Source organism: Clupea harengus, chromosome 16 (assembly GCF_900700415.2).
Source record: "Clupea harengus chromosome 16, Ch_v2.0.2, whole genome shotgun sequence".
Taxonomy (NCBI): domain Eukaryota; kingdom Metazoa; phylum Chordata; class Actinopteri; order Clupeiformes; family Clupeidae; genus Clupea; species Clupea harengus.
The window spans coordinates 19,153,531-19,175,476 of NC_045167.1; the positions used below are offsets into that span (position 1 = coordinate 19,153,531).

General features: G+C 44.6%; 1 protein-coding gene across 4 annotated transcripts in view; it reads right to left on the reverse strand.

The window, feature by feature from the left end:
• LOC105912429 (CCR4-NOT transcription complex subunit 2) overlaps positions 1-21,946 on the reverse strand; it is a 38,176-nt gene that overhangs the window by 10,452 nt on the left and 5,778 nt on the right. For 2 of the 4 annotated variants that reach the window (XM_012841391.2, XM_031582329.1), the window contains exons 2-5: positions 8,219-8,338; positions 3,876-3,945; positions 2,451-2,598; positions 1,481-1,666 (exon numbers count right to left, since the gene is read on the reverse strand). In XM_012841391.2, coding sequence (XP_012696845.1) covers positions 1,481-1,666; positions 2,451-2,598; positions 3,876-3,945; positions 8,219-8,326 — 512 coding nt within the window. In that variant the 5' untranslated portion in view covers positions 8,327-8,338. The remainder of the gene's footprint in view (positions 1-1,480; positions 1,667-2,450; positions 2,599-3,875; positions 3,946-8,218; positions 8,339-21,946) is intronic. The other 2 variants (XM_031582330.1, XM_031582331.2) reach the window with 2 other exon arrangements.

The window sequence follows — 21,946 nt, forward strand, 5'->3', positions numbered from 1 at the left end:
CAATAAGCCTTGGAAGTTTAAAACCTTGAAAACCTAACTCAGCTTGTCAGTCTACATGCTTCTTTGGCTTCTGCCGTTATCCTTGCCGGTTCCATATCCTTGTCACTAAATAAACATGCACACTGTCCATTAGGGGGATCTCAAAGCGCGATTTTTATTTACGACAGTGGTGTAAAAGTGAGCTACACTCCGCAACTCTAGGAGGAGCTCACTAGCAAAAAATACCAATTCTCCCAGAATGGGGCTTTAAGCCTACCAAGTTCTCATATCCCTTCAACCATCCAATCAGCTCGCTGGTGGACCCTAAAAAAGGACTCTTAGCCAATAAGAAAAACAGCAGAACTTTAGACCACTGCTTATTCCTGTAGCCCCGACAACTTCTGCAACACAGGAAGCATTGGCAGGAGAAAGCTTTCATTGCCACCATGTACACCTGAGACCCTGACACACACACACTGCCCCCATGTCTGTTCTAGGGCCCAGGTAATGCATCAAAGAGCATTTATAGTAATGGCTGGTGAATGATTCCCATCCCAGCATGAGGAGCACACATTAAGACCAGATAAGGCTGCTTAGCAGCTCCAGTAAAGCCCCTGCAAAATATAGAAAGGGCTGCTCAGATAAGGACGAGCTTTGGAACCGCTCTCACACACCACCGATATTTAATGAAGAAAGATAGGGTGTGTGTGTGTGTGTGTCAGTGAGAGACACATTGTCTGTGCACAGCAGTGCATGTGTGTATGTGTAGGAGTGTGTCATTGTCTTCAAGTGTGTGTGAATGAATAGAATCTGTGTGTGTGTCTAGTGGACTCATCCTTGGAGCTCCCTACAGACTGAGACCATTCAGGGGCTGAGACCTCATTAAAAGGCCGTTAAATCTCTTGCCCTTGCTGAAAAAACAAAACCCTCCCTTATTCTCCTCTCCTCTCCATCTCAAAGACACAGATCTGCAACAAGTCGACCAGCATCCTCCTCAGGGAACCTCAGGTCCTGACCCCTACACTTCAAATCAATAGGGGACGCTTGGATTAGCCAGGCTTGGGGCACAGACTCTCTGTGTTTCCCCATGGCCTGAGATATGCGAGAGCCCAACTCATGCCCAACTATGGCACTGCTCTGGCCATAAGTGGGTATGTTGCCACAGCCTACTGTCAGAGTGACCAGTCAATCCACTGACTGAACATCTACCAGCCTCCAGAATACTACCTCAACACTTTAACTCAACCGGTTCTGACCATTGCGAGATAGCTCAGCATTTTAGAATAGGGTCCTAGATACAAAGTCCAAGATCAAGCTTAACACAATAGATTCTCTATTCTTGCCTAATGGCAGAATATTTGACAGGACTGCTTTGTGCCTTTGGAATCCCAGAGAGGTGGTAATGAGACAGCAGAGACAGGACGCTCACTCTGAATCACACACGGTAATGAAGCACAGTATGCCTTTGTGGGGCGCGATGCCCCTTGGGTTGCGTGCGTACCTGTTGATGGTTAGGGGCTGGCGCGCCTGCTGCTGCTTGGGCATGCAGATGATGCTGGGCGAGCTGCGGTTGGGGCTGCCCAGGCCCGAGCTGCCCATGCTGTTGCTGCGCCCGGTCATGCCGCCCATCCCCTGGCCCACCTGCGCATGGTTCATCATGTTCCTGGTGTTCATGGGTAGGATCCCCCTAAGGGACGGACGTCATACACACGCACACACGCACACACACACACACACACACACACACACACACACACACACACACACACACACACACACACACACACACACACACACACAGGTCAGAAACATGTGCATACCCAAACACATCTTTAAATACACGGCTTTACACAAACACACACATTTGATGGGGAGTGAAGCAAAGACCAGAAGCTACTGAACAATCCATTCTGAAGATGCTTCTGGCAACCAGCACTGGGCTATGTGTGATGTCACATGTGAAAGCAGGAAGGAAAACAAGAGAGAGGTGAGAATTGTCAGAAGTGTGAATAGAAAAGTTAGAGGGAAGAGAGTGAAGAGGGAAGAGAGTGTGAAGAGGTGAGAAAAAAGGAGCGAAAAGAGGAGTGAACAGAGGAGCGAAAATGAGAAGTGGGGGTTGAACAAAATAGCAAAAATGATTGGCAGAGAGGAGAGAACTCCATGAGGTCTGTCAGCCTGGGACTACTGTGCTGTGTGTGCTGTGTGTGCTGTGTGTGCGCTGTGCGCTGTGCGCTGTGCGCTGTGCGTTGTGCGTTGTGCGTTGTGCGTTGTGCGTTGTGCGTTGTGCGTTGTGCGTTGTGCGTTGTGCGTTGTGCGTTGTGCGTTGTGCGTTGTGCGTTGTGCGTTGTGCGTTGTGCGTTGTGCGTTGTCTGTGCTGTGCTGTGCTGTGCTGTGCTGTGCTGTGCTGTGCTGTGCTGTGCTGTGCTGTGCTGTGCTGTGCTGTGCTGTGCTGTGCTGTGCTGTGCTCTGACCTGCTTGGCGAGGGCGGGGTGTGCAAGGAGAGCGTGGGGACGCCGGTGGTGGGCGTGACGTGGGTGGGGAGTTGGCTGCCCTGCGTCAAGCTCCGGCTCAGCTGAGGGTTGTTGTTGCTCATGCCCCTCATTGGGAAACCTAGTGCACCTACAGCAGAGGGGAGAAGAGAGGGTGAAGTCACCTTGGGGAGAGACAACGGACGTTTATTTATAGAGCACAATTCATCCACATTGGCAAGTGCTTTACCAATGAGCAGGTAAAAGGACATAGAAAAAAGTATTCAAAGGCAATCCTAATAAAAGTAGTAAAAAGAATGTGAAATTCATTCTAAAAATTGAACAGCTCAAGTCAATATTACTCAGACTGACTGCATTTTAATAGCTAATTCAATAAACCTCTTAACGTCTTACATGTCACATCATGCATTGAACTAAAGCACTTTTAAATGAACGTTGCCATGCCGAGCTGTACAATACGCCCACACACTGCAATCATGAGCACGCTTAATGATTAACACACAGTTTGGCAACAAGCTATAACACAGTGGGCGTGTTATATACGTCACTACCCTGCATGTGGGCACAGAGAATATAACGTATTGTATATAACACATGATGCTCAGGTGAAGCAGCAATAAGCACAACAGTAGGACCTCAAGGTTGAGTGACGGCAAATAACTCCAATCCTCTGACAACCAACAGCCACAGAAACCCCCCCACAGGCCAAGGTGGCTGGTGGCTGACCATGCCACAGAAATGTTTCTGAAGTGATGCGGGTCCATTCTGAACATGGAGAAGACAACAGCGACGACCGCACCCACACAAACCCATCGCCTTCTCTCTGTGGATGCAGAGGCTGATGTCACCGTGGGAGGCCTGCCGCCTGTCGGTGTATCTATGGCAACGGCCCACACACCTGCTTCCGCCACCGAAGATGCTGGGGGAGTGGGAGGGTGTGCGTGTGGCACATGGCCAAGGCTGGTGTGGCACATTTGTGCCAGCGAGAATGTGGAGACACCATGCCATGTTCCTTTCATAACCACAGGGTAACCATAGGTAACCAAATAAATCAAACAAGAACAGGCTACGAAGGCAGTAGTGTTCAGTATGGCCTAGTGTCTAATCAGGAGTGTGACCGCACAATATAAAAAGTGGGGTGGGCAAAGAATGACATATGGGTGGTGTAGGAATTTTCAGATTCTGGGTCGGGGACATGCTGATGAAAATCCCTCCCCCCCCCCAAACAGTTAAATCCACAGGTTGAGAAGAGGGGTCCTGTACCACCGTACACCATGACTGGAGAACATGAAGGACCGCTGATGTAGGGGGGAGGGAGAGAGAGAGAAGGGGAAGGGAGAGAGGGAGAGAGAGAGAGAGAGAGAGAGAGAGAGAGAGAGAGAGAGAGAGAGAGGGAGAGATGCTTACTTTGCCCGTATAAACTGGCGCCGAGCTGCGACAGTTGACCTGACGACGATGGTGATGGAGACGCCAACATCTGGGGAGAGAGAGAGAGAGAAGAGAGAATGTGACTTGGCTTGAAAGATGGGTGAAGGGCATTACTAAATAATACCTGTTGCACAGGTTCAGACATGTATACTAGAGAGATTATAGTAGACTTTAATTATAGATCAGAGGTTGACACACAGAAAAGGTTGCTTTTATAAAGTGGTTACACATGCAACACAACCTCTCAACGACATGTAAAAACAAAACTCCACAATGCAAAGGTCAACATCGGATTTATGGACAACACGGAATAAGCTAAAACCTGCTTAGGCTACTTAAGGCTTTTTGATGTGTTGACACGTTTTTAACAGAGTTAAGCACATCAATAACAAGCTTAGCTCTGTGGGAAAGTAGGATGTGAAGTGGATGACAAACACATCTTTGACGAAACCACAAAAACTAAAACACACTTGTTTCCTGTCCCAAAGACACCGACGCAGGACAACATGAGACTGTGCTGACAGCTCAGATAACAGCTCGCTCGCTCGCTCTTTCTGTCCATCTCACACACACAGACACACACTAACCTGTTTTTCAGTAAGACAAAAACAAAAGCACCCTAGAGAATGCACAGACTGGCTCCAACATCAGTCTCAGCCTAAACCTCAATTTGAATCTCACCTCGGGTGTAAAAACGCTCTCTCTAACACACACAGACAAACGCACACCACTCTTTTTGCACAGCGGCATGACCCACATATATCTGGCACGGCAACACACTTACATCAGTACCCAATCCTGGATACAGCAATTTAACAAAGCATTATGATGGATGGGGCCAAAAACACTTCAGTAACACACGTTATGGCTGCTGAGTGCCATGCAATCCAAATGAGAGCTGACAGACTGCTTTCACCAAGGGCCGCAGAGGTACTGTAGAAGTAGGCAAGCTTCTATAGCAAAAGCTATTACACCATAGGCTTATTATGGTGCACACTTATTGTCAAAAACATCACATAATGATGACAAATAAGATAAATAGGCTAAAGTGATGGAATAACAAACACTACACTCCAACAGCGCAGGCTACGCATGTGCTATCAGAGCACACAATCAGTTAAAAGGGCTGTCTTCACCACAAAAACCCATCAACACCTGTCAAAACAGAAAGGAGCTGGGTGACCTCAAAACACTGTGTGCATGTGCATGTGCCTGTGAACCTGTGTGTGTGTGTGTGTGTGTGTGTGTGTGTGTGTGTGTGTGTGCGCATGTGCCTGTGTGTGTGTGTGCATATGTGTGTGTGTGTGTGTGTGTGTGTGTGTGCGCATTCACCATCTGATATATGGCTTGCTTCCTCTACCTGCATTCTGAGTCAGAGTGAGTTTCACACCCCAGTGGAAGCAGCAGAGCAGAGACGGCGAGCAGACAGGCCAGCTCTCAGCGCTCCACTGAGACCTCTCGACACACACACACACACACACACACACACACACACACACACACACACACACACACACACACACACACACACGCGCGCACACGCACACGCACACACACACACACACACACACACACACACACACACACACTCATACACAAACACACCGCTGCTGACTGTCAGATTAGCTTCAAAAAGCACCCCCACCCACGGCATCCAAATCTCAGCAGTGAGACGGTGCATCACAAAGAAACATGCCTCTGACAGCGCTCAAGTTGGGGGAAGAGACAAAACGCTTCGGTGCGATCGGGACATCGCACTGATTCTGTGGATCTGTGCTACATTAGCATTAGCCTACTAGAAACTACCCAATAAGAATGGACTTATCCTTCGTTGACACATCGGTAGAGAACGGGGCTCCTGCAAAGCGTTCGGCTTGTGGTGTTGAAGTAATACAATAAACATCCAATTAGGGCAGTGCAGAGCTGAGGATGCTCTCTTCGACGTTCCAACACCCAAGTGACTGTGGTACCAAAACAATCCCATAACGAGGGGGGACTAAGATCTGTGGAGACAGAACTAGCAGGCGGCGGGTGTTGCACTATTCCACTGCTTGCGGCAGGAGACGGGCTCAGACTAATGATGCAGGACTGCAGGGGAACGCCTCAGGAAGGGGCAGGAGGGCCCCGCTGTGTTCCAGCGCGCTTCCCGACTCGTTTTAGGTTCCCGTTAGGCCAGCGAGTCAGCCCAAATGCATCAATCTCACAACTGATCAACTCCATCAATTAGACTTTCCTCAATAACCCTTCCTGGTTTGTTGGGCAAATGGTGTTTCATTGCAACAACACTTAAAAAACAAAAGTCCAGGTTCTCCAAGTTCACCAGCTAGTAAACAACACGGTCCAGCAAGACACTAAAACCACAACGGTCCTGCTTCCTGCTTCCACTCCCATTCCATCACAAGAAAAGCAATCTGTTCAATGACAAACGGTTCAAAGAACTGCGGAAGAGGACATTCACACAAAGAGCACCCACACCTCTCCTCACCCGACATGGTGGCTAGGCTATGAATGGGAACGCATACGCTCTTCTCCGCACAGAGAGCTGGGTGAGCTAATGAGAGCCCCAGCATTCGCCAGCCTTCTCCTCTCTGCATCCTTCAGGGGAGAAGTAGCGTTGTGTGAGACAAGAGATGGACTTCTATTTCCTCTCACTGGGACTGTTGAACGGGTAGCAGATCAAGGAATGATGCCGACATGGACGCTTGGGGATCTCTACTCTCTCTTTGATGCGTGTACACTTACCTAATTATTTATGAACATACCTTCTGTACCTTATACTGCAGTTCTCACTGTCTTCCCTTCATTCTCCTGCCCAAGGTAGGTTTCTGTAGGACTGCAGCAGGGGAGGAAGCCCAAGCCAAATGTCCTACATCAATTAAGTTCTTATCAAAAGGACTTCTTTTCCAAGGACTGTTTTCTAAGGACTCTAGGTGGGGATATGTGAAGGGCCCTATGTGGCCTCGAATCCCACTCGAGCGACATCCATTTTGATGGATGTTTTCCCATTTTGATATGATTAAGGCAATACAGTGCAATAGGTCGATGTCTACAAAAGGTTCTGCTGGCAAGGATAGAGCCACCCACCACGAGACTCTAGGGGGAATCCCTAGCAAATTTCTTAATGGATAGTAGGACAGAGCAGTGTGTGTGTGTGTGTAGGTTTACTGGAGACACCTGGCAAGACCTGAATGAAAAAAGGATTCTGCGATTCGATCAATAACAGCCCATCCAACAGCACAGATGCCATCCCGACTCACACAAGATAAAAAGCAACTGTGTATATCCTCTCCCATCTGCACTCCACATAGTCAGATGACTTATCCATCTTGTATGGATTACCAGTAGATTAAAAACTGTACCTAATACACAATTATTCCCCAAAACTGGGGCATTTGCTTCACTGGCAGACACGTACAGCTGAACATGACCCTGCTGATTTTGGCTGCGGCTGCATCGTCCACTCAAGGCAGCAAGGTCTTTTACGAGTGCAACCGTTAGTAGAGAGATTTACACTGACAGGGCATCCTGCAGCTGCAAGCCCAGGGTTTACTCACTAGTAAAAGGCAAAAAAAAAAAAGAAAAGAAAAAGGCAAGGCCGACTCCAAAGCGTGCCAATGAAACCTTTCAGTTCCGCCTGAGAGCAACTGCAAGCTTCAGAGGAGGCTTTTCCTTGCTGCACTCATCATCTAAGCCATTACACAGATCTGTTGACAGGGTGCCGCAGGTAATCCTATTCACACGTTACCGTTTATGTCAACTGAGATCGAGACCTTTCGAGGGAAACAAGCGATTGATTAGCAGGACTGTGTAAGGGTCAGGTATTACCAACAGACTTATTGTACTCCGAGTTGGTAATATAGAGATGCACGGGAATGAGGTGTCTAGCAGCCGGTCAAATGCTCAGTGTGAGAGACCTAGTCAACCTGCCTGAGTGAAGCTCTTCACCACAATAACAAAGGTTGACACCTCCCTGTGCAGATAATCTATTTGATAATTAACAGAAAATAGTGAAAATGACAGCCACTACAAATCACTGCTATGACATTCAGCAACAAAACATTCTACTAAAATACATCTACATCGTACAAGACACAAGGCTTTCCTGGCATATCATGTTATAATGTGCATCAGCATCAAAACAGCACTATTTTGATACACAAAATATTTGCCTTTTGGAGAAAAAAGGCAATGAAAGAGCCTCCGCATGGAAAGGGAGGTCTTTCATGGAAACAGCCCAGCAACCCCGCAACCATCAGGCCCCCTTTGAATTGGACGAGGCCCCCTCCCTCCCCGAGGTTCGGAACATGCTGCGGCACACTTACGTCTTTTTCTGATCGATGTGGGAACATCGATGGCTGGTAGTACAGGCTTTCATCAGGGTAGTCACTTTCGACCCCCTCTACAAACTTCTTTCTTGTAGCACTAAACATGCTGTTTGTCACCTGCAGGGGGGGGAAAAAGGGAAGAGGTTTTGTTTTGTTTTTCGTTTCTTCTTTTTTATCGTGCCAAGAAAATCACTGAAACCTGCTCACTCAGGGGGGCATGCCATCTCCCACAAGCCTGCTACGGGGCAGGGAGAGTGGGCGCGGGGGGTAATTACCACGGGCCAAACTAAGCATCCAACAGGGATGCTGGCTTAACTGCCTGGGGATGACAGAAAGAGGGCCGCTGCTTGGGCCCCATCAGCAGGTGAGACCGGGCCGGGTACAGAACAGCATGCTGCGTTCCGTCCGCACTCGTGGGGGGACAGCTTATCTCCGAGGAACACATTGCCTCCTTGCGGGCTTCGACACAAAACTTAAGTCACCCCTCCTCCTGCCCGCCTGTGCTTGATTTAATATACCCACAGCAGAGGATGGCAGGCCGTCCGCTGCCACTACAAGCACTAGACGAGCATTTAAATCAGCTGTTACTGAGTGTAGATAAAGGACAAGTCATAAAGGAAAGGAAAACAACAACAACAACAACAACAGGCACACACATTAATACTGGAGCTCCTTTCATTATCACTGAGAAAAGAAAGCAGATGCAAAAAAAGCTATGAAAAAAAGAGGCTGTCAGCCCGTTTCATTTCACATCAATAATTGAGCATTATCTATAATCTAGGCTCCCCTGGCCTTCAAGAAAGGCAATGTTCTTCATTTAGCCGACGTGCTGACCTGCATGCATTTACAAGGGACGAGGACGGGGGCTGTGGAGAAGCAAAAATGATCCAAAACAAACTGCTGTCAGACATGCAGGATAGAGATCCTAACCACAGATGCTCCATGGCGCCTAACTACAAAATCAAAATTCCATCGCCAACATCGTGATGCTTCTTGGACGCTTGAGGGACTACCTAGCTTGCGAAAGAGGACACGTCACTGAAAGTCAAACCCCAGCACAGGTCCACAACCTCTCTCTGAAATATTAACGAGGGCAGGCTTTGGTACCCCATTGTCTGCGCCATAGTTGCTGGAAGTGAGTAGATTCACCCTGAACCAGATCAGGATTTCATTTATTATTGGGGTGGAGGAGAACACATGGAGCGGATGAAAGGAGTTTAATTTTTAATCAGACTCTCTTTGAAAGGGCATGAAGATGAAAGGGAGGGCCTTGCTGGCTGAGCGTTAAATCTGGGGCAAGAGCTGCATATCACCGTAATCAAGAGCCCGCTGGGTTGGGTTGGGTTGCGTGTGCGTGGGGAGGGGGAGGGGGTGTTAAGGGAGCCCTGACAACCTGACCCCTCGTTACAAAGAAAATATAGACTGAGGGTAGTATTATGTACAGTGGTGTTGCAAGGTTTGGCAGACAGGTCGGTGGGAAGCCTGATGCTTTTGTGTGTTTGTTCGATCGTTTTTCAATCGTTCATGCGTTCGCTCCCTCCCCCTCTCTCATTCATAAACACCTGCATCTCCTCTAGGTTGAGAGCTGTGGTCGGAGAGCCTGCAGAACTGAACACACAAATCATAACACACAAATACAAAAAACTTCAGGCATGTATCCTGAGCACGTCGCTGTGCGACAACCATGGTACCCAAGAGAGAGACTGTTCAAAAGAGATAGATCTTTAAAAGCTGCACTTGGCACAACAACAATTTCGGGGAAATTAGCGGACGGCCTGGTTAGTGGATGGCCAGCAAGTACCAGCATCCCCCTATGTTTTTAACATCCCCCTAGAGGACTGAGGCGCTGTGCAAAGCATCAGAACGGACCGACTGGAAGGACCGGGGTGCTTGTAAAGGCGCTAGTGCCTTGTGTTCCCACTGCTTTGGCACAGACCCGTGCAGCAGGGGAGCTTAAGAGCAACGCTAACAGCCAGGGACAGATGGCTAACATTTATTTATTTATATTCTCAAGAGATGTCAGGGATATCGGGGGTGCAGGGGATTACCGAAAACAAACAAAAACAAATCAATGTCCCTCTTCACTGCGAGGTAGGACTACAGATCCCCTGCCTTCTCTAATCCTCTCGCTCAAAACACATTATCTGATCAGGGAATCCTATGTTAAAATCAAAGCCGAGTTTAATGCAGCTTGATAATTTGACGCATCTCATCAGTGAGGCCCAGGTTTGCTACATTTCATGAACATGAATTTCCATCCTTTAATATGACCCTGTATTCATTCCTCTTGTCAGGGGGGGTCGGGGGTCATTGTTGTTCCGCCTCTGAGCCGGTAGCGGAGGTAGTCAACATGTGTAAAAGGGAGAGGCAGCATGGCAGGATAGGGGTGTATCACAGCCTAGCAGCTGACCAAAATGAAGCAAGTCTGTTGTCAGAACACACAAATAACCAGTAACTCGACACGACAACCAGTTACATGTTGCACATGATGCACACCAACTTTGCTTGAGTCTGAACATGTCCAACATGATATTTCCAAGCTCCCACTTTTAATGCGTTCGAGGCAAATGTAAACACAGTAATGTGGTGATAATTCATCAGTGGATTTTCCGTCTAAAGAAGGAAGGCATTATTCACTGTTGCTAGGTAGGTCGTTGCGAAACCACATTTCTTGCATAACCCATGCCAAGTTATATCATCTTACAACAACACAAGATTATTCTCACTACAAAATTAGATCAATCCTATAAATCGTGTATTTGTCAACATCAGCAAAGCATGGTTTGGGGCGAACAGAACCTACCCAGTGGAGTGAAGCCCTGCTTAAGGTTGCTGGCATTTACAGTCACGCTAAGCTTTCAAACCAACTCAGAGAGCGGCTGATGTTCCTGATAGATTACGCCCGCCTCGTAGAAATAGAACAATTTGATTAGCTAATCACCATGATATGTCTGACAATTAAAATTAGATTTTCTATTCTTTGCCACTAGTGCAGATGTGGCTTTGGACTCTCACTGAAGCTTCACGGAGAATGCAATGTGATTGGATAAAAACCACAGAGAATGCAATGTGATTGGATAAAAATCACAGAGAATGCAATGTGATTGGATAAAATCAATTTTCTCCCCATGTTGTCTAATTAAGATTAGGAAGCTCTCGGAAGAAAATAAGATAACAACAGTAAGATACAGTTCAGTTCAATTTATTTGCCTCGGTTAAAACACAAAAGTCCGGTTTAAGGGTACGTTTTATGTTTTGTAGAAGTATCATTACTGGACATTTTCACCAGCAAGTTTTTAATTAGATTTATAATAATTAAAAAACGGTCACTGAATATGAATTACTCATCTTGCCAACCCTTATTTGTCACTGAACCTTTTAATTGATTTATAGTGTTTATATTTATATTGTTTGTATTGCATATATTTATTCAATCTTATGTTTTGTTAGTTGCTTTGGACAAAAGCATCTGTTAAATACTGTAACTACAACTACATAACTATAACTACAAAAACACATACTGGGGCGGCATTATGCAACCTCTATTTGGTTCAGTGTAAACAAGTGAAGGCGGTTTAATGAGTTATCTTCACAGCAATATAGCAGGATCTCTGTTTAAAAAGGACTTTGGATTATTCTGCACGCCTGACTGCGCAGCAAAGAGGATATGGATCAGACATCAAACACGGGATTTAACTCTTTATATGGATAATAGATGAGGAGACTATCTTATTTAAGACAGCGCAACACACTTGAAAATGCTGTATTTCTTCACAATTCATGAAAATGTGTTAAAATAAATGTACATTCCAACTGTGCTCAAACTAAAGCTCATGGAAGACAGCTTTGAGACGTTTAATGTTTAAAACTAATGAACAAATACACAGAAAGGCATTACTGACCGATCTCCTCAAATTAAGGCAGAAGCCTCACTAAGCATGACAAATGAAATGCCTTAGTCTTTTAGAGTGCCAATAGAGCAGCATATCTTTAGCAACAGGTCCAGTGCATCGACAATCACCATTTACAATGGCATGGGTCATTTAACCTAAATAGGACAGACTTGCTGGCTGAACTGCTGGTACATGTATCCATGATAGGAATCCTGTATGCTATACATTCTCCTGAGAATTTGCTTTGACCATTTTTGCAGATGCAAAACAATTCAAGTCACTTGCTACTGAGGAACATAAGCTAATGAGGTTCAGTGCACTATCCACAAAGATGCAATCCCTTCCCCCTTGTGCTCTTCTGACTAGGCACACCTCACAGGCAATTACAGACAGACGCTCAGGTGTGGGGGAAGATGCTGGAACTTATTAGACTCATGTATATGCAGGGTTTTTCCTGGGTCAAAATGGGTCTTCGGTGCTCCAAAAAAAAATGTGCGCGCTGCGCGCGCAGTCTGTGTTACCATGTCACCTGGTAGCTTACATTTTACCATTTCATAAATAATGAGGATATGCTTCAGGGAATCATTTTGCTTCCACTTTAGATTCAAATAGATTGACAATAGTCCAAGCCCCATGGTGCTATCATGTATGGTTCAAAGATTAGGTTTACCTCTTTACATATATATGCAAACTACTGAAATGTATATCAATAGAATCTAGAACTAACCAGTGGTCAGAAATGGAACACACAAATTATGAAAATCAAGTTTATCTATTATTACTATTCATTTTTATTATACAAACCTACATACCATTATTTTTGTTTTTATTATTAAAACTGTCCACAAATATGTTTAATAGTGTGTTTAACTTCTATTGGCCCACAGATGGAGGCTGCGTTGGAAATCAAACTTTTGTCAGCATTTTGAGTGGACATTTCATTTGCATTTGTACAGGTGTATTCGTGCACGTCGGGCTGGCCCTCGCAGCGGAACGACAGTTTACAACCGCACCGGTTTATCAATGATAATATTAATTCGAGATGCAACACAAATATATCCGCTCTCCTCCGAACGAGCTGAGCTTTCATTGATAAACCAATGCGGTTGTCTGCCTCTCCCGAGGACCCGCGGTCTACTGGTACTCGTTCAAACGGGTAAACAAATCAAATAATAGCCTACACCTGTGTAGGCCCTCAACATAGCAGATATTGTAATACATTGAAAGCCATGAATACTGAAAATGGAATGTTATGCTCAAAATCACCGCCGACTGATGAAGTCAGGATCCATACGCAAGTTGAGTGATTGGCAGTTGGCCGCTCTGTCCATTCGCGCACCTCACAGTTGCGTATTGTTCAGACAAGAAGACACGCTTATCAACTCGATTACTATTGATCAAAACAGAACGAGGTTTCGGCTGTAGCCTATACTTGAAACATACTATTGAGACCATATTCGAACATGCATTGCACGCCTGATGAAGGCGCATCCCACCACCTGAGCGAAATAATTCATATCTATAAATAACAGGTCACCTTTATTTTTTTAACCAGATTTGTAAACAGGTCGCGATCAATATTTTGCAGTACAATAGGCTACCTTGGTTAAAAATCAAATTACGGTAGATGCATGCTAGCATTGCACTAAATAATTAGACAGCTAACATTAATTAGTGGTGTTAACATAGTCAGTTATTGTATATGGCATTAATATTATTCTAAAACACCTTCACTAGTGGTTTTAACCAGATTTGTAAGCAGGTTGTAAACAACATTTTTGAAGTGCCTTGGTTTAAAACAGCTAAAAGCTAGCTACATTAAGTTGCTTGCTCAAATCTCAAATTCAAACCAAGTATTCTCTAAACTGGCAAGCTTGGAGCAGCCTCTTTTCAATGATTGGCTCAGGGGGTGGGAGGTGGGACAAGCTGCTGCCTTGAAGTCGACGGTGAGGGCTCAAAACACCATTAAGCTGAATTGCGCCATGAATGACAGCTTTTTTTTATTTATTTTTTATCGCTGACTTTTTTTGGTGCCTTAGGCGCTCGGGATTTGTTGTAGGCGCTCGGGAAAACGGCTTAGGCGCGCGCCCAAATTTTCTCTATGCAGGAAAAACCCTGATATGTGATTTATGTATGTATGTCGGTGAGGTGTATAAGTGTATATGTGTATAAGCTACTGGATGACCTAAATTTCCCTCGGGATTAATAAAGTATCCATCTATCTATCTATCCCGAGATGGACACTTCCTGAAGCCCAGCTATATACAGGCAGCCATGGTAACCATAGGCTCCTTGATGACCTTAATGTGAGACATCGTGAAGTTGCACTGAATAAATAGCCCATTTGGTTCAGAAATGTGTCAGTATCAAATTAAATTAAGTAACATTTAGTTTGTCAACAAGGAATAGGCTAAATACCAGCACTGCAGAGAATACTTACAGCTATTTCTAACAATCATATCCACACTTCAGATGAGTTGTTCTTGATGATTGTGTGTGTGTGTGTGTGTGTGTGACTATGCCCATGCATGAAGCAGCTGTGGTTCTTTGATTGCGCCATTACAGACAACATCTGTGGTGGCAAAGCAAAATGGCAATTTCAAATACGGACATCAAAGTCTTGAGCTCTGAGCTCCAGAGTAAAGCAGATGCGACCCAAAGGGCTGTGGACGTCATGACAAACAGAGTCTCTCTCTCTCTCTCTCACACACACACACACACACACACACACACACACACACACACACACACCCACCCACCCACCCACCCACCCACCAGAGTGAAGCAGATGCGACCCAAAGGGCTGTGGACGCCATGACAAACAGCCCACAAGGGCTTTCAGGAACGCATAAGGTGAGTTCCTGAGATACAGAACACAGGCTCCCATACTTAAAACAACAAGACCAAATCTCAAGTAGTTATACAGTGTGGTGCCAACCTCTAGCAAGATCGCACTCAGCTTGTTTCCAACTTCATGGGACACTAACATTGCCTTTCCACCATATTAAGATGTCATTATCTCCAAACTCAAAGTTTACTCAAGGCAAGTAATCAAGCCTAACATTTGTGCAGTTAATTAAAGTCTTTCTGTTTGTCTTTCTATATGTTGCACCATAAATACAACAAGGACACGGTTTTATTATGTAATGGCTATGAAATGCGAGTCAACTATTACAGACAGTAAAATGTATAAACGAAAGCTGGTTGAAGTTCGCTAAGCAAATGCCGATCCATCTCCAACTCCACCAATCGTATATAACTGACTAACCAACTAATTGACTCCTATTAGTAGCCTTGATTTATAATAACTTAAATCAAACTCTGGAGTAGGTTGCTTTCTGTATTTCAGTGACTGCAGAGCTGTCTCAGTATAACTGGTCCAGTCAAACTGACCTCACGGTTACATAATTGCATCATCTCCGTAAGAGCCAACACCTCCTTCTTAGTGGGAGGAAGACGAGGCCTCTGCTGCCGAAACGGCACAGGAGTTGGCTCAGACTCCTCCTCATGCAGCTCCCCACCGGCCGACCATAAGCCACGAGAATCTTGCTGAGATCCTAGGCTGATTAGTAGAAGATGTGAAATATCATAAAACTACAGTACATCTGGCAGTGAGACCTGTCTTGTGTGGTGGTATTTGGTAATATGAATGAACTTCAAGCTGTGGTTGTGTGGCATTTAAAAGACAAATAAGTATCTTGATGGCCTTGTAAATTTGCATCTCACATTTGGGCCATCTGTTATAATTTGGTGAAAATGACAAATACCTCTATTCTTTGGGAACTGGACTGTAAAACTGTTTAAACATGACAGGGCCTCCTGGAAGAAAAAAAAGTAGCACCAACTTGTATTGTGCTTTGAGTGCATCATGCCTGCCTATTCACGCACTAAGTGGGTGGAACCTTCACAATAACAGTGATGAGAAGATTACTGACAACACCCACTCAAATAAAAACCAAACCATAAACCTGATCAACAACTCCTTGTTCACTCTCCCTATTCCTCATCCCAGACTGGGGGGTTAAAGGGGAGGGGCTTCCTTCAGCCAATGGCAGCCCAGTAAATGAGAGCAGCTGCTAGCCATAGGCAGCTGTAGACAAATAAAAAGCAGAGGGGCGGATAATGTTGCCATCTGTGCAGTGGCTCTGCAGACAGCATCCCCTTAACCACCAGCACAACTATGATGCGCAGTCCCCAGACACCAGTCAATCACAGGAGCTCTGTGTTCTCTTCAAGCAAAGCTGAATCTAGCGATCGCTTACGCAAAATGGGGATTTCATAACTGGGGTATGAGGCATCTTTAAAATGTGCCACTTCTCACTTCCCGTGGTCCAACGTCACCTTGCCTCTACAAAGTGGTACAGACGGTAGTGTTGTGAGGCTTATTTGAGGAAGTCCTGGGTAGGGTATGTGATGCCGTGTGTGTGTGTGTGTGTGTGTGTGTGTGTATACACACCGTGCGTCTGCTTCTATTAGCAGCTGTATAATTACACCAACTCTCAATGCCTCCTCAGTCCAACAGTGTAAGTAGAGGATATGGAAAAGTACTTTAATAACCCTTCTATTTTTGAGGTCACTGCCAGGAAGTCAGTCACAGAATGAGTCATACTATAATTAATTTTGGTAGTCACCTGTGGACATCATCTTATCATAATAGCCTAATTTACAATACACTCTAATCACATTTTAATATCCAACATTTGAAAAAGACATTTTAAATATCACAGAACTCGATGAACCCATTCTTCTATTACTCCAAGGCAAACGGTTTAACCCTCTGAAAACCAGTTGCAGAACAGGTCTCCACTGCCGGGCGAGAGCTCCAAAGAATTTTGCGGGGGTTGAGTGAACGCCTGCATTTTAAAAGTCGCTTCATGTGCACATGTTGCTGAGAGCCACTGGTTACACAGCCCTTCATTAAAGCTCCTCTTCCGTCAAAAACACAAATAAACAGATGTAAATGCATTCATGGCCCCACTCGTGCAAGTAGTGCACTTTGGTTATCAGCTGTGCAGCCCCTGTCCTGCGGATGAGTGGGGCCTGGCGATGCCCAGGAGAGGAGCCATGGAGCTGGGCACGCTGCCAATGAAGAGCTTGCCCTTCATCCATACACAGACAGGCTTGATGATGCACAGCCACTCTGCCTAGAGGGCCAGACACATGTGTGTGGGTGGGAGGGTGTACGTGAAGGCTGTCAGGAGGTGACACACACACACACACACACACACACACACACACACACACCTCATTTCCTCCATCTACCGTGCTCTATGCTCTGTCTGCAGAGCGATCAGATCTGCTGTGCCCCCATTGGCCAGATGTTGTACTTGGTGGGAGGGATGCGGGGAAACAAGGGCTAAGCGCTGACCCAAATCTCAAAATCTGACCAAAGAGAAGAGACTCTTCCCTTGGGCACGATGAGGCCTGCCTGATAAAAGGAGGGAGGGGGAGACAGAGGAAGGCAAAAAAGACAGTCAGAGATTGAAAGAGAGATATGACTTAAAGAGCACGGAGGCAGAGAGAATGGAAGAGAGCGATGGTGATGAATAGAAGAAAGATGAAGGGAGGGAGGGAGGGACAGAGAGATGAACCAAGAGTGAAAGAAGGTCGCCTGAACAATAAGGAGAGAGGGGAGAAGGCGTGATATGTCATCTCATACTGTGTGTTTTTTCCTCGCCTATTCTGGCACACTAGATTCTCCTGTTGCTTGTCCTCTAAACCTAACAACGACCAGCTGGCTGCAGTAAAGTCAGCACCCGTGGCGAATGCTACAGATCATCTCGTTCTCCAAGTGCTCCGGTGCCTGATACTGGGGTGTGGCAGATAGTGCAACACCACAGGGTGTTGGGGCCTGAATCCCAACAGGCCTGCGCTGAGAAACAAACAACAGGACAAGACAACCACTCGCACTTCCCATATCAGGCTGCTGTGTCAAAAAAAAAAAAAAAAAACCCTGATCTTCAGGATGGACATATTTTGCATTAACATAAGCAGGGCATTATTTTCCCCTCATGTTGTAGAATTGTGTCAAGTGCAGCACAGAGCACCAAGAACTATGCACAGATGATGAATGCTGGACCGCTTCTCCGGAACATGAATCAGCAGCGACACATGGAGCTTTCCCCTGATCAAGAGCCAAGGCTAGAGATACTCTTACTCTCTCTCTCCCTCCCTCTCTCAGCTAGCTGACCCCAGTCTGGCATTGTACCAGAGAGCAGCAGAGCCTGGTGAAATGAATATGACTCTACTGTAAAGAGTCACATATGCTCCTTGATCTGGAGATCTCACACAAGTTAGAAGAAGAGAGTGAAAGACTCAGGGCTTCTCACAAGGCAATTACTTGGTGAAGGTGAAGGTTTTTGTTTTCTGCAAAGACAATTCCACTGACCATGCCAATCAAGCTATGGGACACGTCAAATTTTACCAGTAATAGTCCAGCAACAACGAAACTGTCAACATTTCATGAACTCTACACGACTGAATACTGTGTGTGTATCTGATGGACTTGTCCCTGACTCTTGTTTTGTTTTGTTCCTCTTAAAATGTACCCAAATATTTCACGTCTCAATGACAAAAAATTCAGCTTTGTAAATGTGGCTTGTAGAGCAATACATTTTTGTCAAAAAGAGAGATCCCAAGATTATAGAGGACATGTGAAAACACTATGCCGCAACGAATTGGCCTGCCGACAATTTAATAAGCATAAATTAAACTTTAACTTAATGTTGAGGGCATATCCTCAGTGCATCGACTGAATGGAGAACCACATGAAGGAATATAAGATAAAAGGTCCCATTGAGACAAGGGTCCTATTATAGGTCTATTATCGTGTCCATAAGATTATATTAAAAATTATAAATTACAAGGCCGACGAGCAATCTGACATTTCTTTTTACTCTACCTTTCCAATATTCTAATGAAATTAGAGGCCATGGCTATAACCTTACATGGCCTTCATAGGTGATGACAAAACTTGACTGTACAGAGCCATGGTACTTTGTGCGGTCTACAATCGGGAAACAACAAGGAACCAAGATAAAGCTTTTTGGCACTGCTCAATTGTCTAAACAGGAAATTCTCTGAATACTGAGACAGTGTGGTGAAGTCCAAATCACTTTATCACTGCCATGGGAAAGGTTGGTCTACTGTTCATATCTCTGGACAGCACAAATTCTGGCACAACAGTAGTTTGTTGTACAGCTCTGGGCAGCAGTTGAAGTTCAAACAACTGACCTTGAATCAGCAGATCTGATAGCCTAATTCCTATTACAAGGGTCATAAACGACAAGGGGTTTTCCTTTCCTGCTCAAGTAAGAAGTTCTCACACTAACCATTGTCAATTCCCAAATCTCCCATCTCCTTACCATCTGACAATTCCATATCCTGATCGATCTTGAAGACGTCCATGATCTACTTTTTTTTGATGGCGGACAAATCTATTCAACCACCACACTCATCGGTCTCTCACAAGGTTCGGAAACGTTAACAGTTATTTCTGACTGATGCATTAGAGCAGTCGAATAAATATGACCAAAGCAGCAAACGATGCTGAGCCGACCGAGCCGATCACATTCTATCAAGGATATGTAGCCGTTTAAAACTGTGGACAACATTGGGATTTAAGACACTGACGCACACTATTGGCTGCTGATTACAGCTTGAAGTTGAAACTGTAAAAGTCGGAATGTTTATTTTTCCTAAAATGTTGAAGTCTGAAAGTGCACTTTTGTGTTTTAAGTATACATTTTACTAATACAAAATGTTTACTTACGGTCTGAGTACTTAGGCAACCCTTCATTTAAAGGGGTATGCATAAGACTGACATAACACCGTAATAACTATGACATGACACCCGTCATGAACATGAAAGAGCCTTTATGAATGTTTATCACTGTTGGCATCATTTTTAGCACTGTTTTCCTAATAAACTGGCAACTAAGTACATTAACCTGTCATATGTGGTTGGTTATTGGAAGGGGTAGATGTAAGGCAGTGAATTCAATACACTGTGCCATTTATTCCCCTGAAATTCTCTATTTTTGTCCCTTCCAGGACACCGTAGTTCAGATATCCATCCGACGTAGGACGCCATGTTTTTTTTTTTCTCTTACTTTACTTTCCCTGGCCTGTAAGGTTAACGGTGTAAATGGCGATCTACATTATCATAAAATAGCTTAATAAAACCACCAATCCTGTTAATCTGTTCATCTATTGTATGTATCAAGATGATAAACCAAAAAGGTTTGTCTATAATAGGGATGGGCATTCGATTAAATCGTCTTAATCGATCGTCGGGAGAATTAACGATCGATTTTCGATTAATCATTAATATTTTTATATTAAAATTCACTATTTACAGGCTATATTAAAATGCAGTGAAAATAGAAAAAACCCGGCGTGTTTCCTCATTACAAGATGGACGGGATCCGTTCAATGGTTACACTTGAAAATATGCGTTGCTGTACTCTTAAGCAGCGGAGCCGACAGCTAGAAGCCGGTGCTCAGAAACACAACTGACCCTCGGTTTTTTTTTCTCTAACTAATTCATCTCACATTTTGAAATTCATGAATCTAGATTCATCGCGATTAAAAGTTTGTTTTTCTTCTAAAGACTAAATCTTATAAATTAACATCAGACAGCGTGTATTTTAGACACTGTTGTTTAATTGTATTTTTTTCGTGCTCTCTCGCCGTCATACAAGGAATGTATGCGAGACACAATGGTGCCCCTCGACGGTAAATCGTAAGAATTGTCCCCTGAAGCAATTCGAATCATCTCAGTCAGCCCACCGTCTTTAACTATGTTGATGGGGCGACAGTCACAGGCAACCCAAACTGCTACAGCGTTGGTAACCTTTTCACGGACTGGTCTAGTTATTTTCCTAGAGAAGTCGTGGAGTGTGGGTTGGCGACCATCTAACCTGGGACTGCTTTCTGTCGGGTGCTTTGCATTAAGGTAATTGTGATAACTTTAAGACTAGCTGCTTCTGTGATAGCTACATTCAGCTTGACAAATGCTACATACAACTTTAGTTTTGTCGATTGTTCTGTAATTTTGCCTCTTAAACTGAAACTTTCCGCCCAACAATCCCTCAGCTCTCTCCATCTTCAACTACCGTCTCGGTCTCTCTTATCTAACTGACTGCAGAAACGTGGCGGTTTCGTGCCATGGGTCAACGCACACCGGAAGTAAACAAAGTTGCGTTAACTGCGTTAAAATATTTTACTGCATTAATCCCGGTCACAATAATCTCATAGAATAACCCGTTAACTTTGACAGTCCTAAAATAAATAAATTACACGCACACTACACAACAGAACATGCATTAGTTTTATCGATGAAAAAATTATGTTATCGAGGAAATTCTTAATGATCAATTAATCGATCGTCGATAAATTATGCCCATCCCTAGTCTATAATGTGGGCTAGTTAGTTGTGTACTGGTCGAGCGTGTGAAAGGTGCTGTAGTTCATTTAAACGTGCAGTTAATATATTTCAAGAATATGTTATTTTCAGGGTCCTACTATTTACTTTTTTTTTTTTTTTTTAAGTTTACTTTCACTACCCCGTAAGGTGTTGGAGCCACTGTGGTGTACAACAGCAGATATGCGAGTTGACGTGTCATGTCTTGGTTATGACTGTTATGGTCACACCATTTCAAAAATGTGTTATTTATTGGTCATGTTATCCATTGTCTGTTGATTACAACTTTGTTTAATATTTAAAACAAAGTTTAACTCAGGTTTTAATGACCACTATCTTTAAAGTAATATAGTTTTAAATGGTGGAAATTAATAAGTCCATATGTTGGCTCGGGTCTGGATTATCAAC